We start from the raw sequence: 21,394 nt of genomic DNA, 5'->3' as shown, positions 1-21,394 counted from the left end.
ATTTAGCTGGAAGTATCTGAACAATGTCAAGGAATTGCCTTTCTATTTCTATAAATAAAACATTTCACTTAACCAATTAACTATTAGAAAATCTGGAAGATAAACATACCCATTGTTTTAAATTAACACAATTTATCCTTATATTTATAAGGAAAGTAGAAACCAAAACCTTTTGTTATCTCTGGCATCGCTTCTATTTTAATTTAAACCACAAATCTTTACTTTCTTAATAAAATAAGTTTAACAGTGGTCAAGTAAAGCTACTTGAAAAGACCCACAATATTAAGAAGGGAAATTGCCTTCTACAATATTATTCGTGGAGAGAAAGGAGTTATTGATACATACCAGGTACCATAAAAGGTTACTAAATATCTGGGTAATTTTAACTCATTTTTCAGTGAAGAGAAAATAAGGAGTCTTTAAAACTACCTTTCCTGTAGCTATTAGAAGGATGATTCTGTTTGCTCAATAACATCACTGGTTGAACACAAAGCAGCAGGGTGGACATTACGAATTCTTCAGACTGGTGTTTTGTACCTGTAACATACCTTCCTCCAAAGGTTTTGAAAGGCATGCTTGGAAGACATTTGCCAAGTAGTGAACCACACTGAGAATCTTACCACGCCAGATCGCTTCATGCAGGGGAGCACTGTAGGTCATCCCCGTCCGCTCCAGACTGAACTGCATCTGCTCAACCTTTTAGATCAGCGTGTTCCGATTTAGTTACCGGAAACACGCTGTAGAGAAGTTCATTTCTCAAGCACATGAAATTTGATGACGTGCACCAATGAGAGTCAAATGCCCCTTTGGAATTTACCACCCTCTCTATGTCACTTATTTCTTGCTTTCAAGAAATGCTTATCCTGGTGTAAAACAACATAAAATAAGTCTGAAATGCAACTTAGAAAAATTCAACTTTTACTCTATGCAGTGGGTAGTTTCACCCCCTTGTCACTGAACTTTGGGTACTGTTCTTCCCTGGATCTTGTCGGGAATCTTTCTGTTTACTCATAGTGCAGATTATTTGTAGCTTAAAAAGCAACTGCAAAATATTATTCATTTTAAAAACTCTTCACACTTTTCCTGGAAAAAGTTCTCATACATAATTTGCTTTCCATTAACACTTTTACATTCACATTTGTGAAAATACTGTCTGAATAATTATTATGTACAGAAGCAGTTTTTCTAATCCAAATATATTTTACATGGACAGAGGGAACTAGTAATATTAAAATATTTCTTTTATAAAAGGAAGGCTTCTGGGCAGCAATTGCTTTTTTCTTAATGTGAATATATTGCAAACTTGGGTTTGGTGCAAATCAAGCTCTAAGAAGACTGCTTCGAATTTCTAGTTTAATTTCTGAGCTACATTCTTTTTTTAAAAAATGTAATTGAATTTATTTGGGTGAAATTGATTAACAAAATTATATAGTTTTCAGGTAGACAAGTCTATAATATATCATCTGTATATTGTATTGTGTGTTCAACACCCCTTCCAGCACCATTTAGCTCCCATTTAACCTTATGGACACACACAGCAGGATGGTGATTGCCAGAAGGAAGGGGTTAGGGGGAGGTGGGAGAGGGTAAAGGGAGGATAATGGTGATGAATCTGAGTGACAATCTTAAGTAATACATTCATTCACTTCAAAACATTTGTCGAACATCTATCTATCTGCGCTAGGTAGGAGATAAATACAACATAGTCCTTTTCCTTACAGTTTTAGAGTAAATAAATCTTTCAGTTTAAAATAAGTGGTTGCCCGGCCAGTGTGACTCAGTGGTTGAGCATCACCCCATGAACCAAGAGGTCGCTGGTTCGATTCCCGGTCAAGGCACATGCCCATGTTGTAGGCCCGACCCCCAGTGGGGGGCATGCAGGAGGCGGCTAATCGATGTTCTCTCTCATTGATGTTTCTATTTCTCTCTCCCTCTCCATTCTTCTCTCTCTAAAATCAATAAAGAAAAATAATTTTAAAAAATAAAAATAAGTAGTTAAATTAAAACATCTATATCTCACTTACTTTCTTTTAAAATAATGATGTGATCTAGGTAGTGATGTGACTTAAAAGAGTCCATTTTTATTCCCTTAAAACAATGAAACAAGAAATCTGCTTCTTTCAATGTAATCATTTTGTCTAATTATATATAAGTGCACTTAATGAATTAGTATAAGAGAATTTTAGATATTTTCCATGACAATTGAGGAGATAAAACCATTGTTACAATTTATTTTAAAAAATAGCATGGAGATGAAAAATACAAGTAGGCCTGCATGAACTCAATGAGAAAATATATGTTTCTTTACTATTGCTCTTTTAATTAAAGGTAGAGTGCTACCTTTTGGTCTGTTTTAAACAAATGGCAGTCCACAGATAAAGAGAGAAATGTCTTGACATATTTAGACCTTAACAGTGACCTACAATATCTAGAAAAAATAGGTAAAAACGTTTAGAGGCTAAAAACAATAATAACAACAGCCAAACAACATGGGTGTTTCTTTTCTGCATTACATAAAGTTTATTTTTGATATATGTTTCCTCTGAGAGCCTTTGGGCCTGGATACTGAGTTCAAGGCTCATATTTCTAGCATCACAATCTCCAAATCAGCAAACATCACAATGGATACTGGAGTCTCTCTGCAGTGACACTATCATATTAAGCAAAATCTCTGAACTGTATTCAGTCTGTGGATGATGAGTGGAGCCCTAAAATAACATAAGGTAAAATGCAGTCATTTATTATTTTCTGTTAAAAGATCCAACTCAGAACATCCCTGAACATCTGAACCAGAAATCTGACATTGAACTGTAAACATACACTCATGCCACAAATTGATTCATGCCACACATATGGTTGACTGTTTCAGTCTTCCAACCAGATGAATTCCGGCAACCTTCCTGCCTTTGTGTATTCTCCATTCCGATAGGGGAGTGGGCTAATGGGAAGCACTAAGAAGACAGAGCTGGTTAAAAGGATACAATGTGATAAAGGCTGCTGTTTAGACAGGAATACCCAGGGCAGGCCTCTCAGAAGAGGTGATGTTGGAGCAGAGACCCAAATAAAGTAAGGGAGTGAGCCACACCACTATCTGAGGAGGAGCATTTCAGACTGAGGGAAAAGGAAATGCAAGGGCCCTGGAGTAAGAGCTTGCTTGTATATAGGAATGGCAGAGTCTTATGGATGAAGGAGAATGCACAAGAGAAAGTGGGATAGTAAATGAAATTGGAAAGAGAGGCAGGGGGCAGAGTATGTCAAGATCTTGGGACTTTTTTCTAAATATGGGATGATGATGAATGGATGTGAGCAGGATAGTAACGTAATCCAAATTTTCTTTTTAAAAGGATCCCTTTGGCTGCTGAGTGGAGAGAGGATATTAGGAAGAAAGATAAGAATGGAAACACAGAGTCCAGAGTAAGGGATAGCAGTCTAGAAAGGTGTGGTGGGCTGGACAAGGAAGTGGAGGTGCTGAGAAAGGGTTAGATTTAAAATAGGTTACGGATATATTGTGAAGGACAAGATCTGCCAATGGATTGATATGTGATAAAAAAGAAAAAAATAAGGCATGACTCAGATTTTTAAAATATATACATATATATAAGCCATGAGGCAAATGACAGTGAAATGGGGAACAAGGGGTTAGGAGATTATTTGGGAAGAAAAGCATGCTTTTTGTGGACTGTCAGTTGGCGATGTTTATTAGATATACCAGTGAAGAAGCAGGAATGTCTACTAGGCTGCAGTTAAGAAATAAATGTGAGAGTGGTTATAAGTGCTATTTAAAACCGAGAGCGTGTTTGAAGCCACCAAGGAACTGAGTGTAGAGAGAAAAGAAGAAGAGCCCAAAAAGAAGGCCCGTCTCACTCCGGCATATAGAAGACAGAAAACTGGAGGTTATCGAAGCAATGCCCAGTGAGGCGAGAAAAACCAGACGTTGTGCTGTCCTGGGAGCCAAGTGAATCAAGGATTTCCAAAGTGAGGGGCTGGGCAACTGGAACACTGCTCCCGTACGACTGAGCCCCTCAGACAGGGACTGAACATGGACAATGGGACTTGATTTTGTGAAAGTCATTGCTGACCTTGACCAGAGCACTCTCAGTATTGGACAAGAAAGCATGACTCGAATGAGAGAACATGGGGGTGATGATAGAAACAAGTACAGAGGATTAAATTTATTTTTCTAAAAAGTGAAGCTGAAAATTGATGGGAAAATTAGAAATACATATGAGATGGAAAGAACAAGACAGATGTGGGCATTTGGTGTAGACATGATAATGGAACATAAGGACACACTCTTCTGATTTTTGTTTCCTCAGTAAAGATAGAAGTAAGGTTATTCAATGAGAATGAGGAGGGGAAGGGTTTTTGTAGTCTTGAGAAGAGAAGCGTAAAACAGACCTTGGAAAATGTGACGATTACTTCCAGAACAGTGATGAAAGCCATGTGAGCCATATTTATATAAATAGAAGGTGAGACAAGTTAACATGCTGGCCTTTTGCTCTCCGTCCATATTTAGCTTCTGAGGTTCTGGTTAGGAGTAGTTAGCCATTGAATTTAGCCAGAGTTGAGTTTCTTTTCTTCTCAGATGAGAGCAGTGATGGAAAAGAAGATGAAGGGATTTGAGTAGAAACGAGAGAATAATTGGGATGAGGAACCACAGAAGCTAAGCTTGTCAAAGAGGGAAGGAATAACATGAGGAGTAGATAGTCAGTGAAAACCCAGCAAAGTCAATGGCTTGGAGATGCTTTGGACTGTAAAAACATTGTTGGAGTGACGGTGCTGAAAGGAATGATCTAGAAGGAGAAGAGGTGATGATCAAAGAACAGGTACTTGAAATGGAAAGTTTGGTGCTGGTGCAGTGATTGGTAACCACACATGTAAGGTAAACTACAGGGATGGGTGGCTGATATTCGGATAGGAAGACAACCAGATTTTCAGAAGTAAGCAGGTCAAGAAGCTGCGTGGCCAAGTTGGTTAGTGGTGTATGAGTAGTGGTGGGGGGAAAAGAGTTAATTAGGTGCTAAAATATTCGTCATGTGGCATGTGCGTCCAAAGATGTTTTTGGAGAAGAGGGAGGAACAAAGGTCTGGAAGTTGTAGCAAAGAGCAAAGCAGACCTACTTCTCTTTCCAGCTGGAGCTATGCAAGCTGTGGGGAGGAAAATTAGCATCCTTGAGTGAGCTGCAAGGAGAGTGATGTTGTCAGGAGGTAGCTGTGTCATAGAGAGTAGGGGGTGTGAAGGTTGGAAGAGTGGTGGGGGGATCAGAGTTCGAAGCCAATGGGGGAACATGCCGAGCCATATGGGGATAAGCATAGAGTTGAAGGCAAATGACATGGGAGTCTGGACTATGTTGGCAATAGGTACTCAAAGAAGAGGTCATGATGGCACAACCCTGGGGGTTCCTTTGGTGTGGTACATAATCAATGCCAATGAACCATGAGGAGAAAGGAATGTGTGTGGGGGGGGGAAGAAAGGGCTGGGATAAACATGTTTTCACAAGAACAAGTTAGTACTCTGAGAGCCTCCCTCGGAGCTAAGAGACTTTGCTCAAAGAAAATGGTGCCAATTTGACTCCTCAATGGGGCAATTTAGCATTCTCTGTTATTGGTTCTCTTCACTTACGGGAGGTAACCTCTCTACAGTGGGTTGAAGCAGCTATGTACACAGTCCACAAATAGAGTCATTCAGCCCTGAATCTTTTTTTGGTTAATCTTCACACAAATCGTGCATTACAAAAAACACTTTTCATGAGTTAAACTTTCTACTCCAAGATCTACTGGAGGTTCAGGTTTTGGCTTCCTGGGGAAGTTAGTTTTCTATATCACTTTGCAGCAAGAGGCCCTTAAGCTGGGAAATTTCAACTTTGAATTCATTCCCCACTTGTGCAATGAAGAAGACCAGAAAGAGCCCTGGCCAGTGCGGTGCAGTGGTTACAGCTGTCAGCCTGAGAAAGAAAGGGCCTCAAGTTCGATTCCTGGTCAAGGGCATCAACCTGGGTTGCAGGTTTGATCCCAAACCCCAGTTGGGGCACATGTGGGAGGCAACAAAACAAGGTGTCTCTCTCACACCAATGTTTCTCCCCCCACCCCCTTTTTCTCTCACTCTAAAAAAAAATCAGTGGAAAAAACATCCTCAGGTGAGGAGTAACCAAAAAAGAAGACCATGAAGAAAATCATAAGACAGACCTTAGGGAGCCAGAGTTCCCGCACTCTTCCTGTGGTTTGTGACTTCAAACATGCAAAATGTGGCCAGCCCTTGCCGTTTTACTTTGAATAAAACAGTAGAGCCACCTGGTCCTAAGTGTGTCTTCAAGTCTCATCCTGTGAAGATAAGTTCTCTGCACAATGCCCCCTTGATGATGCACACTTGGTAGTTCAGTTTTATTTCATGAAAAGGCTCCCTAGGTCCACACCAAAGGCTCTTGGCACCTGCTGTTCCATGCGCGAGGGAGGCCCTGACCCCAAGCAGCCACCCTGTCTGATAACTTTCTAGTCACGCTTCAGGATCACACCATCGTCATGGCTCTGCGTTGCCTTTTCCTGCCTCATTTCTGTGACCTCTTACTTTCATAGTCATTTATCTCATGTGGCGATTAGTATTGTAAACTAGGTATCCCAGGGCGCCGAGCCTGATGCTGGCCTGACAGGCAGAGGCCCTCAGTAACTGTTCACTAATGGAGGTGCCGATGTGAGTCTGGACATGTTCGCTGGTCCATATCCTTAGACACTTTCATGATATTTCACCCAAAATGTGTTTTTCTTAATTTTTTTCTTTATTGATTTTTAATGCAAGAAGAAGGGAGAGGGGGAGAGAGAGAGAAAAAAACATCGATGAGAGAGAACATTGATTGGCCACCTCCTGCATGCCCCTCACTGGGGATCGGGCCCACAACCTGGGCATGTGCCCTGACTGAGAATCGAACTGGTGACATTTTGGTGCATGGGTCGGTGCTCAACCACTGAGCCACACCGGCTGGGCATCACCCAATACTTTTATTGATTTTTTAGAGACAGAGGAAGGAAGAGAGAGAGAGAAAGATCAATGTGAGAATGAAACATCAATCTGCTGCCTGCTGGACACCCCCTAGTGGGGATTGAGCTCACAACCTGGGCATGTGCCCTGACTGGAAATTGAACTGGGACCTTCCAGTCCATAGGACGATGCTCAGTCCACTGAGCCACACCGGCTGGGCTCACCCAGGAGTTTTAATACCCAACATCATCCTCAGTGTCTACATGAACAGGGTTGATATAGGATAATTATAGGTAGTTCTTTATAAATTATTCTCATATCATGGATTCAACTGTGTTATCTCAGCATAGAAAGGATGCTTTAGGTTGCCTCTTCCTTGCCATCAATCTCTGGAAGATTATCTGGGCAAAAAGAAAATCAGAGTTCCTGGGACAGGGACATAATTATACCTTCTGCTGGTGAGCATGCTAGTCTTTGACTGTTGGCCAAACTCCTCAGGCCAGAACCCTGTTATGTTCTTTAGAAGCTAAAACACCTTTTCCATAAAAGTAATTTGAGGGTCAACGCCACCATTTATTGAGCACTTACTATACACCACGTATTGTATTAATTATGTCACTCATCTTATTCACTTCTCAAAAAAACAAAGAACAAAATTCCAGTGAGGGAAAGATGCTATTATTGTCTGTATTTTATATAAAAAATTAAGGCTTGCAAACATTATGCAACACTTTGTGAGTTACTATATAGCCACAAAGTGGCAGAGCTGAGATTGGAATCGGGCCTCTGCCTCCAAAAGCTCGTGCATATTCTTTTCTATGATGCTCCCCGAAGCAGGTGCAGCTCTGTAGTGGCAGGAACACTGGGCTCATGGCCGGCATCACAGTCTTTAATGTTTTCCTGATTTCCAAGGTGAGATCATTATACTAGTGATTTAAACTTTCCCACCTTCGAATAATCTAATTTTTTAAAGGAGGCCTCAGCTTGTGAATAAATAAAAATGAATAGGAATGACATTATTTAAATTCCACTTGGAGTCTTTAGTCAATTTCATAATAAAATTACATATAAAAGCTGCACTTGAATTAGCCTCAAGTAGTCAATTCTATTTTAAAAATTCTCTAAAGGATACCCAGCCCTATAGTTTCACTAGTAAGACCAATATTATAGACTCAAGATGTAAGCAAGTCCTTTCTTCTGAGCCCATAATTTAAGAATTATTGTAATTAACTGCCCTGGCCAGTGGTCTAAGTGATTAGAGCACCATCCCGAGCACCAAAGGGTGGTAGGTTCAATTCCCAGTTAGGGCATTTACCCAAGTAGCAGGTTTGATCCCTTGTCAGGGTCTGTGCATGAGGCAACCAGTTGATGTTTCTCTCTCTCTCCCTTCCTCTCTCTGTAGAATCAATGAAAAAGCATATCCTCAGGTGAGGATTAAAAAGAAAAAAAGAATTATTGTAGTTAATCTAAATAGTTTTAAAGAAGCGTATACAAGATGTAGCAAATGAATTCTTAATACTAGCTAAGTACTTATTTCCAAGTTATTCTTTGTTTGTTTGTTTTTTTATCCTTACCCGAGGATATTTTTCCATTTTTTGTACAGATAGAGTGGGAGGGAGAGAGAGGACGGGAGAGAGAGAGAGAAACATCGACGTGAAGGGACACATCGAGTGGCTGCCACCCGCACGACCAACCAGGGCCGGGGACAAGCTGCAACCGAAGTACGTGCCCTTAGCGGGAACCGAACCCAGGTCTCTCCGGACCGCAGGCCGACACTCTAACCGCTGAGCCAAACTGGCCAGGGCTCCAAGTTATTCTTATGTCAATTTGTAGTTGGTATTTTTTAGGCTTTTAGCTTAATTACTAGAAGAACTAATAGAAACCCAAATGAACAAGCTCTCACAGTGTCCACTGATGGGAGGTCATCATCACAGAAACTGATAATTAAAATTAATAACCACATGCCCCATAACTTGCTAACTCTCCAAATGCATTGCTAACTCTCTGTGCTAGCACTTTACAACCTAAAGGGTGGAGGGTGAGGATTTAAGAAGCAGTAAGATACAATCCTGGTATGTAAGAGGCTCCAGATTGACAGAGCTGCAGTGAAGCCAAGTGGCGGCGCTGGATAGGCGCCTGTGTCTCAACGCCCCTACCTTGCAGGTGCTGTCTCCACCTCACAGATGAACAACACTGAGGCATGTTGAGATTCCTATCTTTGTCTGGCTCTCACTTCCCTGCAATTTTTTTCATTTCACCATGCTGCTTCCTAAAGTGTTTCTTATTTAGTGAAGAAAAGAATCAGATGTGGGAAAGGCTAGAAGACGTATACAGATCAGGAGAAAGAAAGGAGCTGACTGTATTGAGATCCTAGGAAATCTCCCAGGGAGCTGATACTGGATTTGGCTCTAAAACCGGATGATGGGAGTGCGCCAGATTGAAGGAAGGCCGTCAAGACGGACACAGCAACAGCAGGGGAAGTTCCAGAGGCACAGAACGACAGGCAGGAGTTGGGGAGGTGGGAGGAGGTGCCAATGAAACTGCAGGTCAGCGCCTGACACACTGCGCGGAGGACGTGATCCTGTGGGAGAGGAGCATCATCGGGCAGCCATGGTGTGGTCACACGGCAGCTGGCAGAAGACGAAAGGAGAGGAAAGATACTGGAACGTAAGTGGCTAGGTAAGAAGCTTTCATCTAAAGGTGAGAATCGATCAAAGAGGATGAGTGGAATAGACAGTACTTAAAGGTGAAGAAGAGAGCAGAGTAGAGAAAGTAAGAATGAAATTTATGGGGTCCTTTCTGTATACTAGGCGCTGTGCTCAGCCTTCACACAAGCTGCCTCATTGAAATCATGTAGTGAGTCTACGAGAATAGTATTTTAATTATTCCCATTCCACAGATGGAAAAAGCAATGCCTGGGAGATTCAGTTAATAGCCAGCAAATTGTAGAAAATTTGAAGCGGGCAGTCTGACTATACACACTTTGCTATTCACTATTGCACATTTTTAAAATAATATTTTTTAGTGATTTTTTTTTTCTTTTAAAGAGAAAGGAAGGGAGAGGGAGATAGAAACATTGATGTGAGAGAGAAACATCAATCAGCTGCCTCCTGCACACCCTCTACTGGGGATCAAGCTCACAACCTGGGCATGTGCTCTGACCAGGAATTGAACGGGACCTCTCAGTCCTTGGGATGACACTCAGTCCACTGGGCCACACCAGCCAGGCAATTTTGCGCATTTTGAGTTTGAATTTCTTATAGGATGTCCGGGTAGAAGTAGCTGGTTAAAGAATCAGAAGGACAGAGAAAAGGGAACTGAAGTTAAAAAGGCATTGCTATGTAGATGGTGGTGGATACTAAGGGACCATGTAAGCTTGACTCTTGAAGGGTGTAAACAAAGCTGCATGGTGACAAGATTGAATGCTGTCACGACTGCTCTCCCAGTTGAAAAAAATAAACACACACAAACACAGAACCTTCAAACACAAATCCCATCAACTCTAGTGGTATTTATTTCTGATTATGTCTTTAAAAGTGATTTTTTGTTTTCATGTGAGAAAGATTTATTTGTTTGGCATATATATATATATATATATATATATATTCCTCACTTGAGGACATTTTTGCATTCATCTTCAGATAGAACGGGAGGGAAAGAGGGAGGAAGAGAGAGAGAGAAACATCGATGTGAGAGACACACATCGACTGGTTGCCACCCACACGACCCCATCATCATCCGGGGCCAGGGACAAACTGCAAGGGAGGTACATGCCTTAGCAGGAACCAGACTCAGGACCTCAGGACTCCCTGGTCTGCTGGCCAACGCTCTAACTGCGGAGTCAAACCGGCCAGGGCTTGTTTGGCTTCTTTAAAGCACCGTCTTGTTGATGGAGAGCTGTTCTCCCCAAACTCTAGCTCCCGAGAAACCTGAGCTTCTCTAGAAAGTTATCATTACTCATGTTCACAAATTCATTGACATTGGACCTTTAAGCATTCACATTGTAAAACTATTGTGGATGATTATGTTTCCAACAGGGAAGAACAACAATGTAAAAATCAGAAGCAAATCAACTAGTTTGTTTCTTCTGTCTCCTCCTCCTCCTGGTCCCCTTTCCCTCCGTCACCTCTCTCTTGCTGCAAAAGCCTTTGCCTGCTGTGTCCTTCAGAGGAGATCCCAGAGGACAACAGAACAGCCGGCCTGAGCGAGAGAAATGTCACTTTGTGGCGCACACTCGGGCAGTTTACCCGAGAGGCACAGGGACGCACGGCTGCTAATTCACTGCCTGCATCCCAGGTGCAGCATCCTGGGGGCAGGGAGAGGGCTGAGCCAGAAGGCAGGTGCTCAGGAAATGGCACTGCGGGGGTTGGGGGGCAGGTTTAAGCATTGTTTCCCAATTCTTCAATGTCAGGAAGACTTCCAGGACACAGTGACTCAAGGCATGGCTGGTTAGATGTTTTTCTTTGCTGCACACCCCGCTCTGAGGTACATCCTGCACAGCAGACAGGCATCTGTGGAACTGGCCAGCCAGACCAGGGGACTTTTTACACGGTTCCAAATTTCCCATGTGAATCATCACAAAGAAAACTGAGCAGTGTCAAGGGAAGAATTAAAAGAGCAGTTCAGAGGTTCCTGGTGATTCTACTGTATTTTATAAAATGCTTTACATTTCTCGTTTTGGTCATGGTAAGGTCTATTGGCACAAACAGCACAGCCACAAAGTATTCTTTTGATTTTAATAACTCATCTTATATATATTTATATTTTTATATATCTGCTTATCTTCATTTCCTCAGCAAAAAGGGAAATAAAAATATTGATCTATAAAATAAGCTGATGATAACACAATGCCAAAAATAGCTTATGTTAAGTGCAAGGGTGAAGCTTGAAAGCAAGCTAAATTGCAACAACATATTGAATTAACATTTTAAATACAAGACTTGCAATAAAATAATTCTTGAGATATGCTTCTCATTTTTACTTTACTTTTTAAAAACTACTCTATATACACATATCCAGTTGTAACACTTGACAGTAGCATATGGGCATGATATAACTTTGGTACACGTTGCAGATATGGATGGGTAATGTCTGTAAATGATATTCCTTCACCAGTTAGCACTGTACAGCCAGGTGACCCGCCACCTGATCCCACAGGAACCCACGAGTCCTTCCCCAATCCACCAGAGACAGCAGGAGAAGGCTCACTGGATCCATATCGTGTTTCCTCTCTCGGTTCTCCTGGGCTCCACGGTCAGCTCCCCAAACGTGGAAAAAAACTGCTCCATTTCTTTCTGAAGCATGTCATTTCTTTTCTCAGCGTCTTCTTTCGCTCGCTCTGCATTTCGCATTTTGATCTCTATCATCGTGAACTTTTTCCTCTCCTGATCCAGTTCATCGTGGAGGCTCATCATTTCTGTTTCCAACGTCAAGTTTCGCTGCTCTAAGCTGCAAAGGGTGGGGGAGGGAAGAAAAGATAAAGTGATTTGATTCCCTTGCAGTGTGAGAGGGGTACAGATATTTTCCAAACTCTGTCTCCAAATGCTTAGGAAACTGGAATGAGCCCTTTCAAATCAGTAAAGCAAGGTCCACTGATTTGAAAGGCTTTTTTTTTTTTTTTAAGTATTTGCTAAGATGATTTACTATTGTTTTAACAAGAAGACCCCAAGACCTCCCTTAGAAGCACTGAGTTGTTATTTGATAGTGAATGTACAAATGTTGGCACAGAGGAGTCAGGGAACCAATGCCACATAGCACAGAATGGCAGAGCGGGAGGCAGCCCAAACCACAAGGCTCCCTGGATCACTGACTGTAAACTGGGCTTTACTAAGAGAAGGGGGGAAAGTCCAATAAAGTTAGAAGACAAGGGAGTAATCCTATGTGCTTTCTAACAGAGGAAAAGTAACGCTAGTGAAAATGTCATTGTTAGATAAAGCCCACGGCTGAGAATGAACTTCTCTGAGACACAAGAATTCCCATCTTACCAAAGTGGTACCAAAAGTAGCCACCTTCCATAGACAAGAGTGCTGGAGATTACACGTGGTGAATAAGTCATTCACCTGTCGTTTTGTGACAGTAACCTGCTATCTGTAATTCTCGCTGCTTTCCAAGTTAATATATCTTACAATCTCTAGCTTTATATTTCTATAGATTGATAGCTATATCCTTTTGGATAATGGCATAATTTTAGATAACTTTCTTGAAAACAGAGTTTTCTCCATAATCACTAAGTTCCAAATATATTTTGTTGCTATTCAAAGAGGAGTATTAAGCATTTGTTAATTATAAGATGAATCATAATCACAGTTGACTTTTGATGTCTCCTTTTCATTTTTTAAAAATTTACCCTTATTGTTTAAAGTATTACAGATGTGCCCTCCCCGCTTTTTTCTCCTATTGTCCCCTCCACTCCACTCCCGCCACCCCTCCAGGACTTCACCATACTATCGTCCCTGTCCCATGGGTTATGCATATATGTATATAAGTTATTTGGTTAATCTTCTCCCCATCCACATGTCTCCCATTCTGAGCTAATATCCCCGGGGCATATTTAAAGTTACTATACCGCTGAAATTTGAATTTCAGAAATCTTTTTTTTTTCTTTTTTTTGATATTTTGTTCAGATAGAGTGGGGGGGAGAGAGAGAGAGAGAGAGAGAGAGAGAGAGAGAGAGAGAGAGAGAAACATCGACACGAAAGGGACACATCGAGTGGTTGCCACCCTCACAACCCAACCAGGGCCGGGGACAAACTGCAACTGAGGTACGCGCCCTTAGCGGGAACCGAACCCAGGTCTCTCTGGACTGCAGGCCAATGCTCTAACCACTGAGCCAAACCGGCCAGGGCTCAGAAATCTTTTTAATAACAATTTTCACATTTAAAATCTCAATTGTTTTTCTGTTTCAAATCAAGTCCCATATGTTGATATTTCATCCAGATAAAATAATAATACTTAAAAATAAATCTCTCCTTTTGAAAGTAACCAGGATTCAAAAACCATTCTTCATATTCTGTAATCTGTTTAGAAGGCTGTTTTGATCATATGACCACATTTTTATATGACAACCTGGCAGTGTGCAACCCAGAATTATTCAACAATATATTCTTTCTGCTTTCTAAAGCTATTTATTTTAGAACCAAAAATGCTGAAAGAAACTCAAGCATGAATACCAAGGAAGGCAATCCTTACAACATACTGATACAAGATCTGTACTGGGAACTTGTAGGAAACTTCCAGGACACTAACGACTGGAATACGGAAGGGAACCCCTCCCACTACACACACAGAGTGATGCTAGAAAAATACATGAAAATTTTAAAAATACAGAGCCAAGGTTAAAAGAAATAAAAGAGCATCTTCAAGTATCATAACCGAGGAAGACACTTCAATTTAGAACAGTAAATGGAAGCACACAAAGGATATTGATCTGGATTGAGGCCCGAGGCAGGAGCTAGTTTCTTACTTTTCACAAGGGGGAGAAGTCTCCAGTATGAGAGGAAGAACGCTGAAGGTCATTCAGCTGAGAACGTATAACATCAGTTATCTTTATAAAGCAGGGACCACAAAAACTCCACTCATGGGTTGAGTGACATGTCAGAATTGAATCGGCAGAAGAAAGAAAAGGTAATTCTTAAGCTAGATATTTTTGGATATGTCTCCTCAGGCAAAGGCAACATAAACAAAAATAAATAAAAGGAACTACATCAAACTTAAAAGGTTTTGCAGAGTGAAGAAAGCTATCAACAAGAATAAAAGACAACCCACTGAATGGGAAAAATATTTGCAAATAATATCCAAGAAGGGGTTAATATCTAAAATATATAAAAACTCATATAATTCAACATCAGAAAAGCAAATAATCGAATTAAGAATAGGCAGAGAAACTGAATAAACATTTCTCCAAAGAAGATGTATAGGTGGCCAGCAGACACCTGAAAAATGGACCAGCATCACTAATCATCAGGGAGACGCAAATAAAAACCACAGAGCTATCACCTCACACCTATGGAATGGCTACTATCAAAAAGTCAACAAATAACAAGTGCTGGTGAGGGTGTAGAGGAAAGGGAAGGTTTGTGTATTGTTGGTGGGATTATAAATCAGGTGCAGTCACTCTGGGAAAGAGTATGGAGATTTCTCAAAAAATTAAAAATATAATTATGACACAGCAATTCTACTTGTGGATATTTATCTGAAGAAAACAAAAATAATAATTAGAAAAGACATACACACCCTTAGGTTCACTGCAGCATTATTTACAATTGCTAAGATATGAAATCAAGGTAGATGTCCATCAATAGATGAATGGATAAAGAAGCTGTGGTACATATGTATAATGGAATATGACTCAGCCATGAAAAAAGATTGAAATCTTGCCATTTTCAACAAGATGAACTTAGAGAGTATATGTTAAGTGAAATAAGTCAGACAGAGACAAATACCACATGATTTTACTCATATGTAGAATGTAAAAACAAAACAATTGAACAAACAAAATGAAACAGAGACAAACTCAAACGAGAACAAACTGATAGTTTTCTGAGGGGAGGGGAGTTGGAGCTGAGAAAAAGGGGGAACAGAATTAAGAAGTACAAACTTCCAGTTATAAAATAAGTCACAGGAATGCAAAGTAAAACATAGGAAATATAGTCAATAATATAATACCATGTATTGTGACAGATAGTTACTAGACTTACTGTGGTGATCACTTCGTACAGTATGTAAATGTTGCATCACTATGTTGTACACCTGAAAATAGTATTATATTGTATAGTAACTATAATTAAAAATAAATCATAAAAAAAGAAAAAAATTAGTGAATTGGAAAACCGGTGTGAGAAAAATTACCCAGACTGCCTCACAGAATGAGAAAGATAGAACTTTAATATGAGAAGAGAAGTTAACAGAGCTAGAGCACGGATTAAGAAGATCCAACATACTTTTTAATAAAGGTTAGAGAAACAGGAAATTGAGAAAATGGGGGAGATGAAATGTTTACAAAAAGGCGACAGATAAAAATATTCCAGAATTGAAAAATATATAAGTCCTCAGATCAAATAAATATAAAATTTGAAAGTTAATGGAAAAGATATAGCAGAAAGTTAGTAATCATAATAGTAGTATAGCAAGGTTAATATCAGAAAAAATAGACTTATAGGCAAAATGCATTGTTACAATTAAAGATGACTATTACTTAATAATAAAAGAATCAATTCATGAGGAACATATAAATAATTATGAACTTTTATTCACCTAGCAGTATAGTCTCAAATTAGTCAATATAAAATATAACAGAATTATAGGAGAAATTGATAAATCCATAAAAATTAGGAGTGTTTGTTACCTTTGTTAGAAATTATAGATGTATCTGATAAAAATTAGGAGAAATGTAAAAGATTTAACCAGCTTGATTAATAGACTTGATCTATTGGTTCTATATAAAACTCAAATCAATCATAAAAGAATAAATAGTTTTATAAGAATAAATAATTGATATCATAAAAATAAATTTCTCTGACTATAATAGAATAAAGGAAGAAATATATGGGGGGGTGGAGAACACTAAACTTACATGTTTAAAAACTTAAAAACATATCAATGACTGAAAAGCAAAGTAAAATAGCATCTATTTTATCTGTCATCTACTGAGCTACGCAGGTCATATCACCTATCTATCTAACCTAAACACCTGTGGGTGGAGTTGAAAAGAACTTGAAAGAGAAATGTGGAAGAGAAATGTTGCAAAGTTCTATTATTTTTATCAAAATCTCTGAAATGCACCATAGACTCTGAACATAAATGTGCCACCAGCGTGGTCACAAGTGGATATGTCCACCTGCAGCCATTCCGAATGAGAACTTATTCCCTAACCTAACGCAAGTTTCCACGGTCACCCGGTTTCCCAGCGCTGAGTGTTCCTTTATCACCATGTACCCGCAGCAACTCCGAGTGGCCCTAAACACCACGTTCAGAAGGAGGGAGCAACCTTATAAGATGATGACACCATTTTACTTATTCAAACCTCCTGTCACTCGACATGAGATAGAAAAATTCAAACCAAGTTTCCATTCAGCAAAGTTTACAAAAACGACTTTCTGAAGTAGTTTATTTCAACCTAACGTACAAATAGCATTTTACTTCATATTTACTCTACCATAGCTCTTGAAAATATGTGTCTTTTGGCCTGATGACTGATAAATGGATGGGAAACAGTAAAATAAAGTCAGGTTTATATATAAAAAAGAAACCATGTGGTTGGGAGCCATGGAAGTAGTTGAAGTAGGACAAAGACTGGTGTCCACCACTGATAAGGGTCCTGGGACCGCCAGCCAGGAGAGGGCCACCCCGCACGCCGGAGCCTGGGGCTGAGCCACTAGAGGGGCCCCTGCACTCAGCCTCAGGCCTTCCCCTGACTCGGGAGCTCAGTGTTCTGTCCCTACACTAAGCTGAAAGAGAACATAATCAGTTTTGCCATTTCTGCCACCCAGTGACATGTGGGTGTGATAACTTTTAGGTTTCCAGAACAAGATTATATTTGCGAGTCCTGGGCTCCATTCTCCGAACCCCTGCCTCCCTGGTCAGCGGACGATCTGACGGTCAGGAAACACGACACTCAGCCAATGCCCTTATCTCGCCGGGGTTGCTTTCCTAAGCAGAATTCTTCTTACCTTGGTCATCTTATGAGAAAGTGAAAACTGACATAAATTCGGTTTTAGCATAGCTGTTTCCTTATCAATCCTAGGTTTTGCTTTCTATTTGGGCTACAACTTCCCTTGTCTATATGAATCCACTTTGTGCCAACACCTTTCTCAAAAACTTTCATGGATTCCAATCTCAGACTAAAAGCTAAAGACTTACTCTGATCCCCAAGGTCCTGTCCCCCGGTCCCTGTTACCTCCCTGACCCCCTTGCCCAGCCCACCTCTCAGCACTGCCATTTGCTTCTCTCCCGAGTGTCTGCACAGCTTCCCCTCCAACCTGCCACGAGCCCTACACTGAAAACCAGCCTCGCCACCCTTCTTCCCCCTGTTCCAGCTTCAGTCTTCACCTCCGCACAGGACCTGTCACTCGTTTATCTCTATTCTCCAGGACAACGACAGCGTGTTCCATGAGGGCTGAGTTTACATGTGTTGTATTCACTGCGGATGGATAGAAGACACTCTCAAGGCATTCAAAAATGGAAAGAATGTGATAAAAAGGTCTGTTTATTTCTACAACTTTCCTTTACCCTCATTTCATCCTTTTCCTGTCAGTGAAAACAGGCTCTTGTCCTCCATTCATCCCCTCACAGCTCCTCTGTGGCCAGCCTCTAGCTCAAATCCACAGTGTCTCTAAGCAAACGCCTCTTCCAGGCAGGGACAATGCTCAATGATTTACTTTTTAAACATATGTTTTTGTTGATGCCAGAGAAAGGAAGGAGAGGGAGAGAGAAAAAACTGATGAGAGAGAAACACTGACCGGCTGCCTCCTGTACACCCCCTATTGGGGATGGAGCCCGCAACCCGAGCACGTGTCCTCACCGGGAACTGAACTGATGACCTCCTGGTGCACAAGACAATGCTCAACCACTGAGCCACACCAGCCAGGCAACGCTCAATAATTTCTTACATGCTTTTGAGGTAAAGACTACTAGTATTTAAAGATGTTACATAAAAAAAACCAAGGCTTACAGAGATAAAGTGAACTTCCTGCAAATCCCACAGCCTACAAATGGTGAAGGTAGGACTTGACTAGGGGACTCTGGCTCTGGAACTAGCATAGTTGACCCTCTGTGTGAGCGTGTCCCCAGTAGGGGGCTCTCTGGCTGTTACGAGCCCCAGATTCTCCTCACCTCTTTATCTTGGACTCATACTCTATCTTCTGCTTGGTCATTTCCTGCTTCAGGCTGGACACTAAGCTGTGCAGTGCGCTGTGGTTGCTGCTGCTGTTGCCCACAAACGTCTCACTGTTGTCGCTGCTGCTGGTGGCACGGCTACTGCGACCTCCCACACTCCTCCGGTCACTTTTGTTTTCATAGTCCCCAGGGTGGGAAAGATCGTCCTGCGGGGGCCCGTCCAAAACAGGGTCCTCAAAGTTCCCGCCATAAAAGTCTTGCTCTGGGCAGGTGGTGGTGGAGGAGCGACAGGAGTTGGAGTTCTCGGGGAGGGAGATTTCGCAGGAGGAAGTGGACCAGGTGGCGCTGTCAACACTCTGCTTGTCATCGAGGTTCATCATGGAGAACTGCTGATGGACGTTATCGTAGGTGGACAGCCTGTTGTGCTGGCCTGACTCTCCTGTCTGCTCTTTCTGCTTGTTATCCCTCAGGGTCACACAGCCATTGGGCAGCCAGGTCATGCTGCGACCATTCATGGGGTTCCCAAGTGAGTCGGTGTTTAAAATGCCCATTCGCACCGTTCCGTTCTGCACACTCTGGGTGCCCATTTTGGTACCAGACCCCTTCAGTGAAGAGGTCCTTCTGGCCTGTAAGCTCCCATTGGGAGTGGTTTGAGTTTTCTCAAGACCTTCTGCATTACTGCTGCTGAAGGACCCATTGGTGACAATCCCGCTGCCCTTATTGAAGGCGGGGTTCTTTTTTACCATGAGAGGGGGGCTCCTGGAGACATCTGGCTTGTGAACACTGTTTCTTGGGCTGTTAGTTTTGCTACCTGACAGAGCTGTGGGGGATCCATTATCTAGGCTGCTTTTCTGGGGAGACTCAGGCTTCTCCCACGAGCATCGCCTGACAGGACTGTCCTTGGTATTGTTGTTCTCTTTGTTCTGTAGCTGACCCATGGTGATTTTCTTCGGAACTTCGTTGTTGTTGTTGCTCACTCCGTCTTGGGGCTTGCTTTGCAAGTCCGTATCTTTGGGGAAAAGGCGATCATGTTTGCTAATCATCATTGACATCAATTGCTGGACCACCACGGTGCCTGGAATTACACAGAAAACAAAGTTGTATGAGTGAAATAGTTTTTTTTTTTTGCTTTTATCTTATTTTATTTTTATTAATTTATTTTTGTTACAGATGTTTCTCCTTCTTCACCCCTAGACACCCTCCTCCTGATCCTCCCACCCCCAGCATTGTTGTCTATGTCCACTGGTTATGCATACATGCATATAAGTTCTCTGGTTAATCTAATCCCTGCCCCCCGCCCCCCTCCTCTGAGCTTTGTCAGTCTGAACCATACTACTTTCTGTGTGTCTATTTTGTTCATCAGCTTATTTTGTTCATTATATTCCACAAATAAGGGAGATCATGTGATATTGTCTTTCTCTGATGGGCTTATTTCACTTAGCGTAATACTCTCCAGGTCCTGCCATGTGAGTGAAATAGTTTTGATTTATTTCCCATTTTGAAAGTGACTCTTAAAGGACCACATTCAGGTGAACATTCAGCATTATTATTAGCAATGCTGAACTATATTCTTGATGATAACAGCAATAGAAGCTAAAAGTTCTTGTGCATTTACTATGTGTCAAGCACATTATTTTTGTTAGTTTAGTTGGATTTTAAAATAAATCTATGAATAGGTAGTTATTATCATTGTACTATAAATTTTAGGTAACTTGACTAAGGTCACAGAGCTATTAAAGAGCAAGCTCAGGGCTTGAACCCAGAGTTAGCTTATTCTAAAGACCAGGTTCTTACTCATTTTACAATATTTCTTGCAAGTTTGACATTTATTTATGAGAAATATTCCTCAGAGGACGTTGCTCTAACCTCTCATCTGATAATTGCCTCAAACTATCAAGATATTTTAGTGGCTCGTCTAAGTGGAAACCATTATGATCACTAATGGATATATGGTCAGTCTTTCTACTGTATGGAGACAATAAAGTCCCACATGACTTTTGTTCACTGTTCAAAAGCTTCAGGGCACTTTAAGAGGCATCCGCCAGAATGGTGTAATAAGGACCTCCAGAAATCCTCCCCTTCATAAAAGCAACTGACAAAAATGTTCTGAATCAACATCTTTTAGAAATCTGGAAATTAACTAAAGGCTTAGCGCAATCTGGAGTGTGTTCATTTAACCGCTGAGCCAAACCGGCCAGGGCTGGAGTGTGTTCATTTAAGAAAAATGGTTGAATCTCAGGAAGAACAGCAAGCTCTGTGGTGTTTTAACTTCCCCTCTTCCCATCTTTCTCTCCCAGCTTTGCATTGGCCTCGAAACCAACAGCCCACAATCACAGAGGGGACCCGCAGTCTGGAAGCCCCTGGCATAGGCAGACAGGGTCAGATCTCCTTCAAAGTTCCATGCTTAAAGTATTGTCATGGTTTGACCTATTTAGCGGTTTCTTGGAAGATCCCACTAATGATGCTTGTCTTCATTTTATCGGATTAGATATGTGACCAGTGTGAACACCATTTTCCTCAGAAGCACTTGTCAAATATAATGGGGGCTTTTTTTGTTTAACATCATGGTTGCCTAAAATAGCAGGTAATA

At 41.2% G+C, this 21,394-nt stretch overlaps 1 protein-coding gene across 5 annotated transcripts in view; it reads right to left on the bottom strand.

The window, feature by feature from the left end:
- Nucleotides 1-11,694: 11,694 nt before the first annotated feature.
- ARHGAP24 (Rho GTPase activating protein 24) overlaps nt 11,695-21,394 on the bottom strand; it is a 485,703-nt gene continuing 476,003 nt past the window's right edge. For 4 of the 5 annotated variants that reach the window (XM_036253181.1, XM_036239579.1, XM_036268076.1 and 1 more), the window contains 2 exons: nt 18,802-19,879; nt 11,802-12,420 (listed from right to left, as the gene is read on the bottom strand). In XM_036253181.1, coding sequence (XP_036109074.1) covers nt 12,177-12,420; nt 18,802-19,879 — 1,322 coding nt within the window. In that variant the 3' untranslated portion in view covers nt 11,802-12,176. Of the gene's footprint in view, nt 12,421-18,801; nt 19,880-21,394 lie in introns of all 5 variants that reach the window. The other variant, XM_036260479.1, reaches the window with a different exon arrangement.

This window comes from Molossus molossus, unplaced genomic scaffold, assembly GCF_014108415.1.
Source record: "Molossus molossus isolate mMolMol1 unplaced genomic scaffold, mMolMol1.p scaffold_m16_p_1, whole genome shotgun sequence".
Lineage (NCBI taxonomy): Eukaryota > Metazoa > Chordata > Mammalia > Chiroptera > Molossidae > Molossus > Molossus molossus.
The sequence above is the reverse complement of the archived record's forward strand: the minus strand, read 5'-3'. Positions and strand labels throughout refer to the sequence as shown.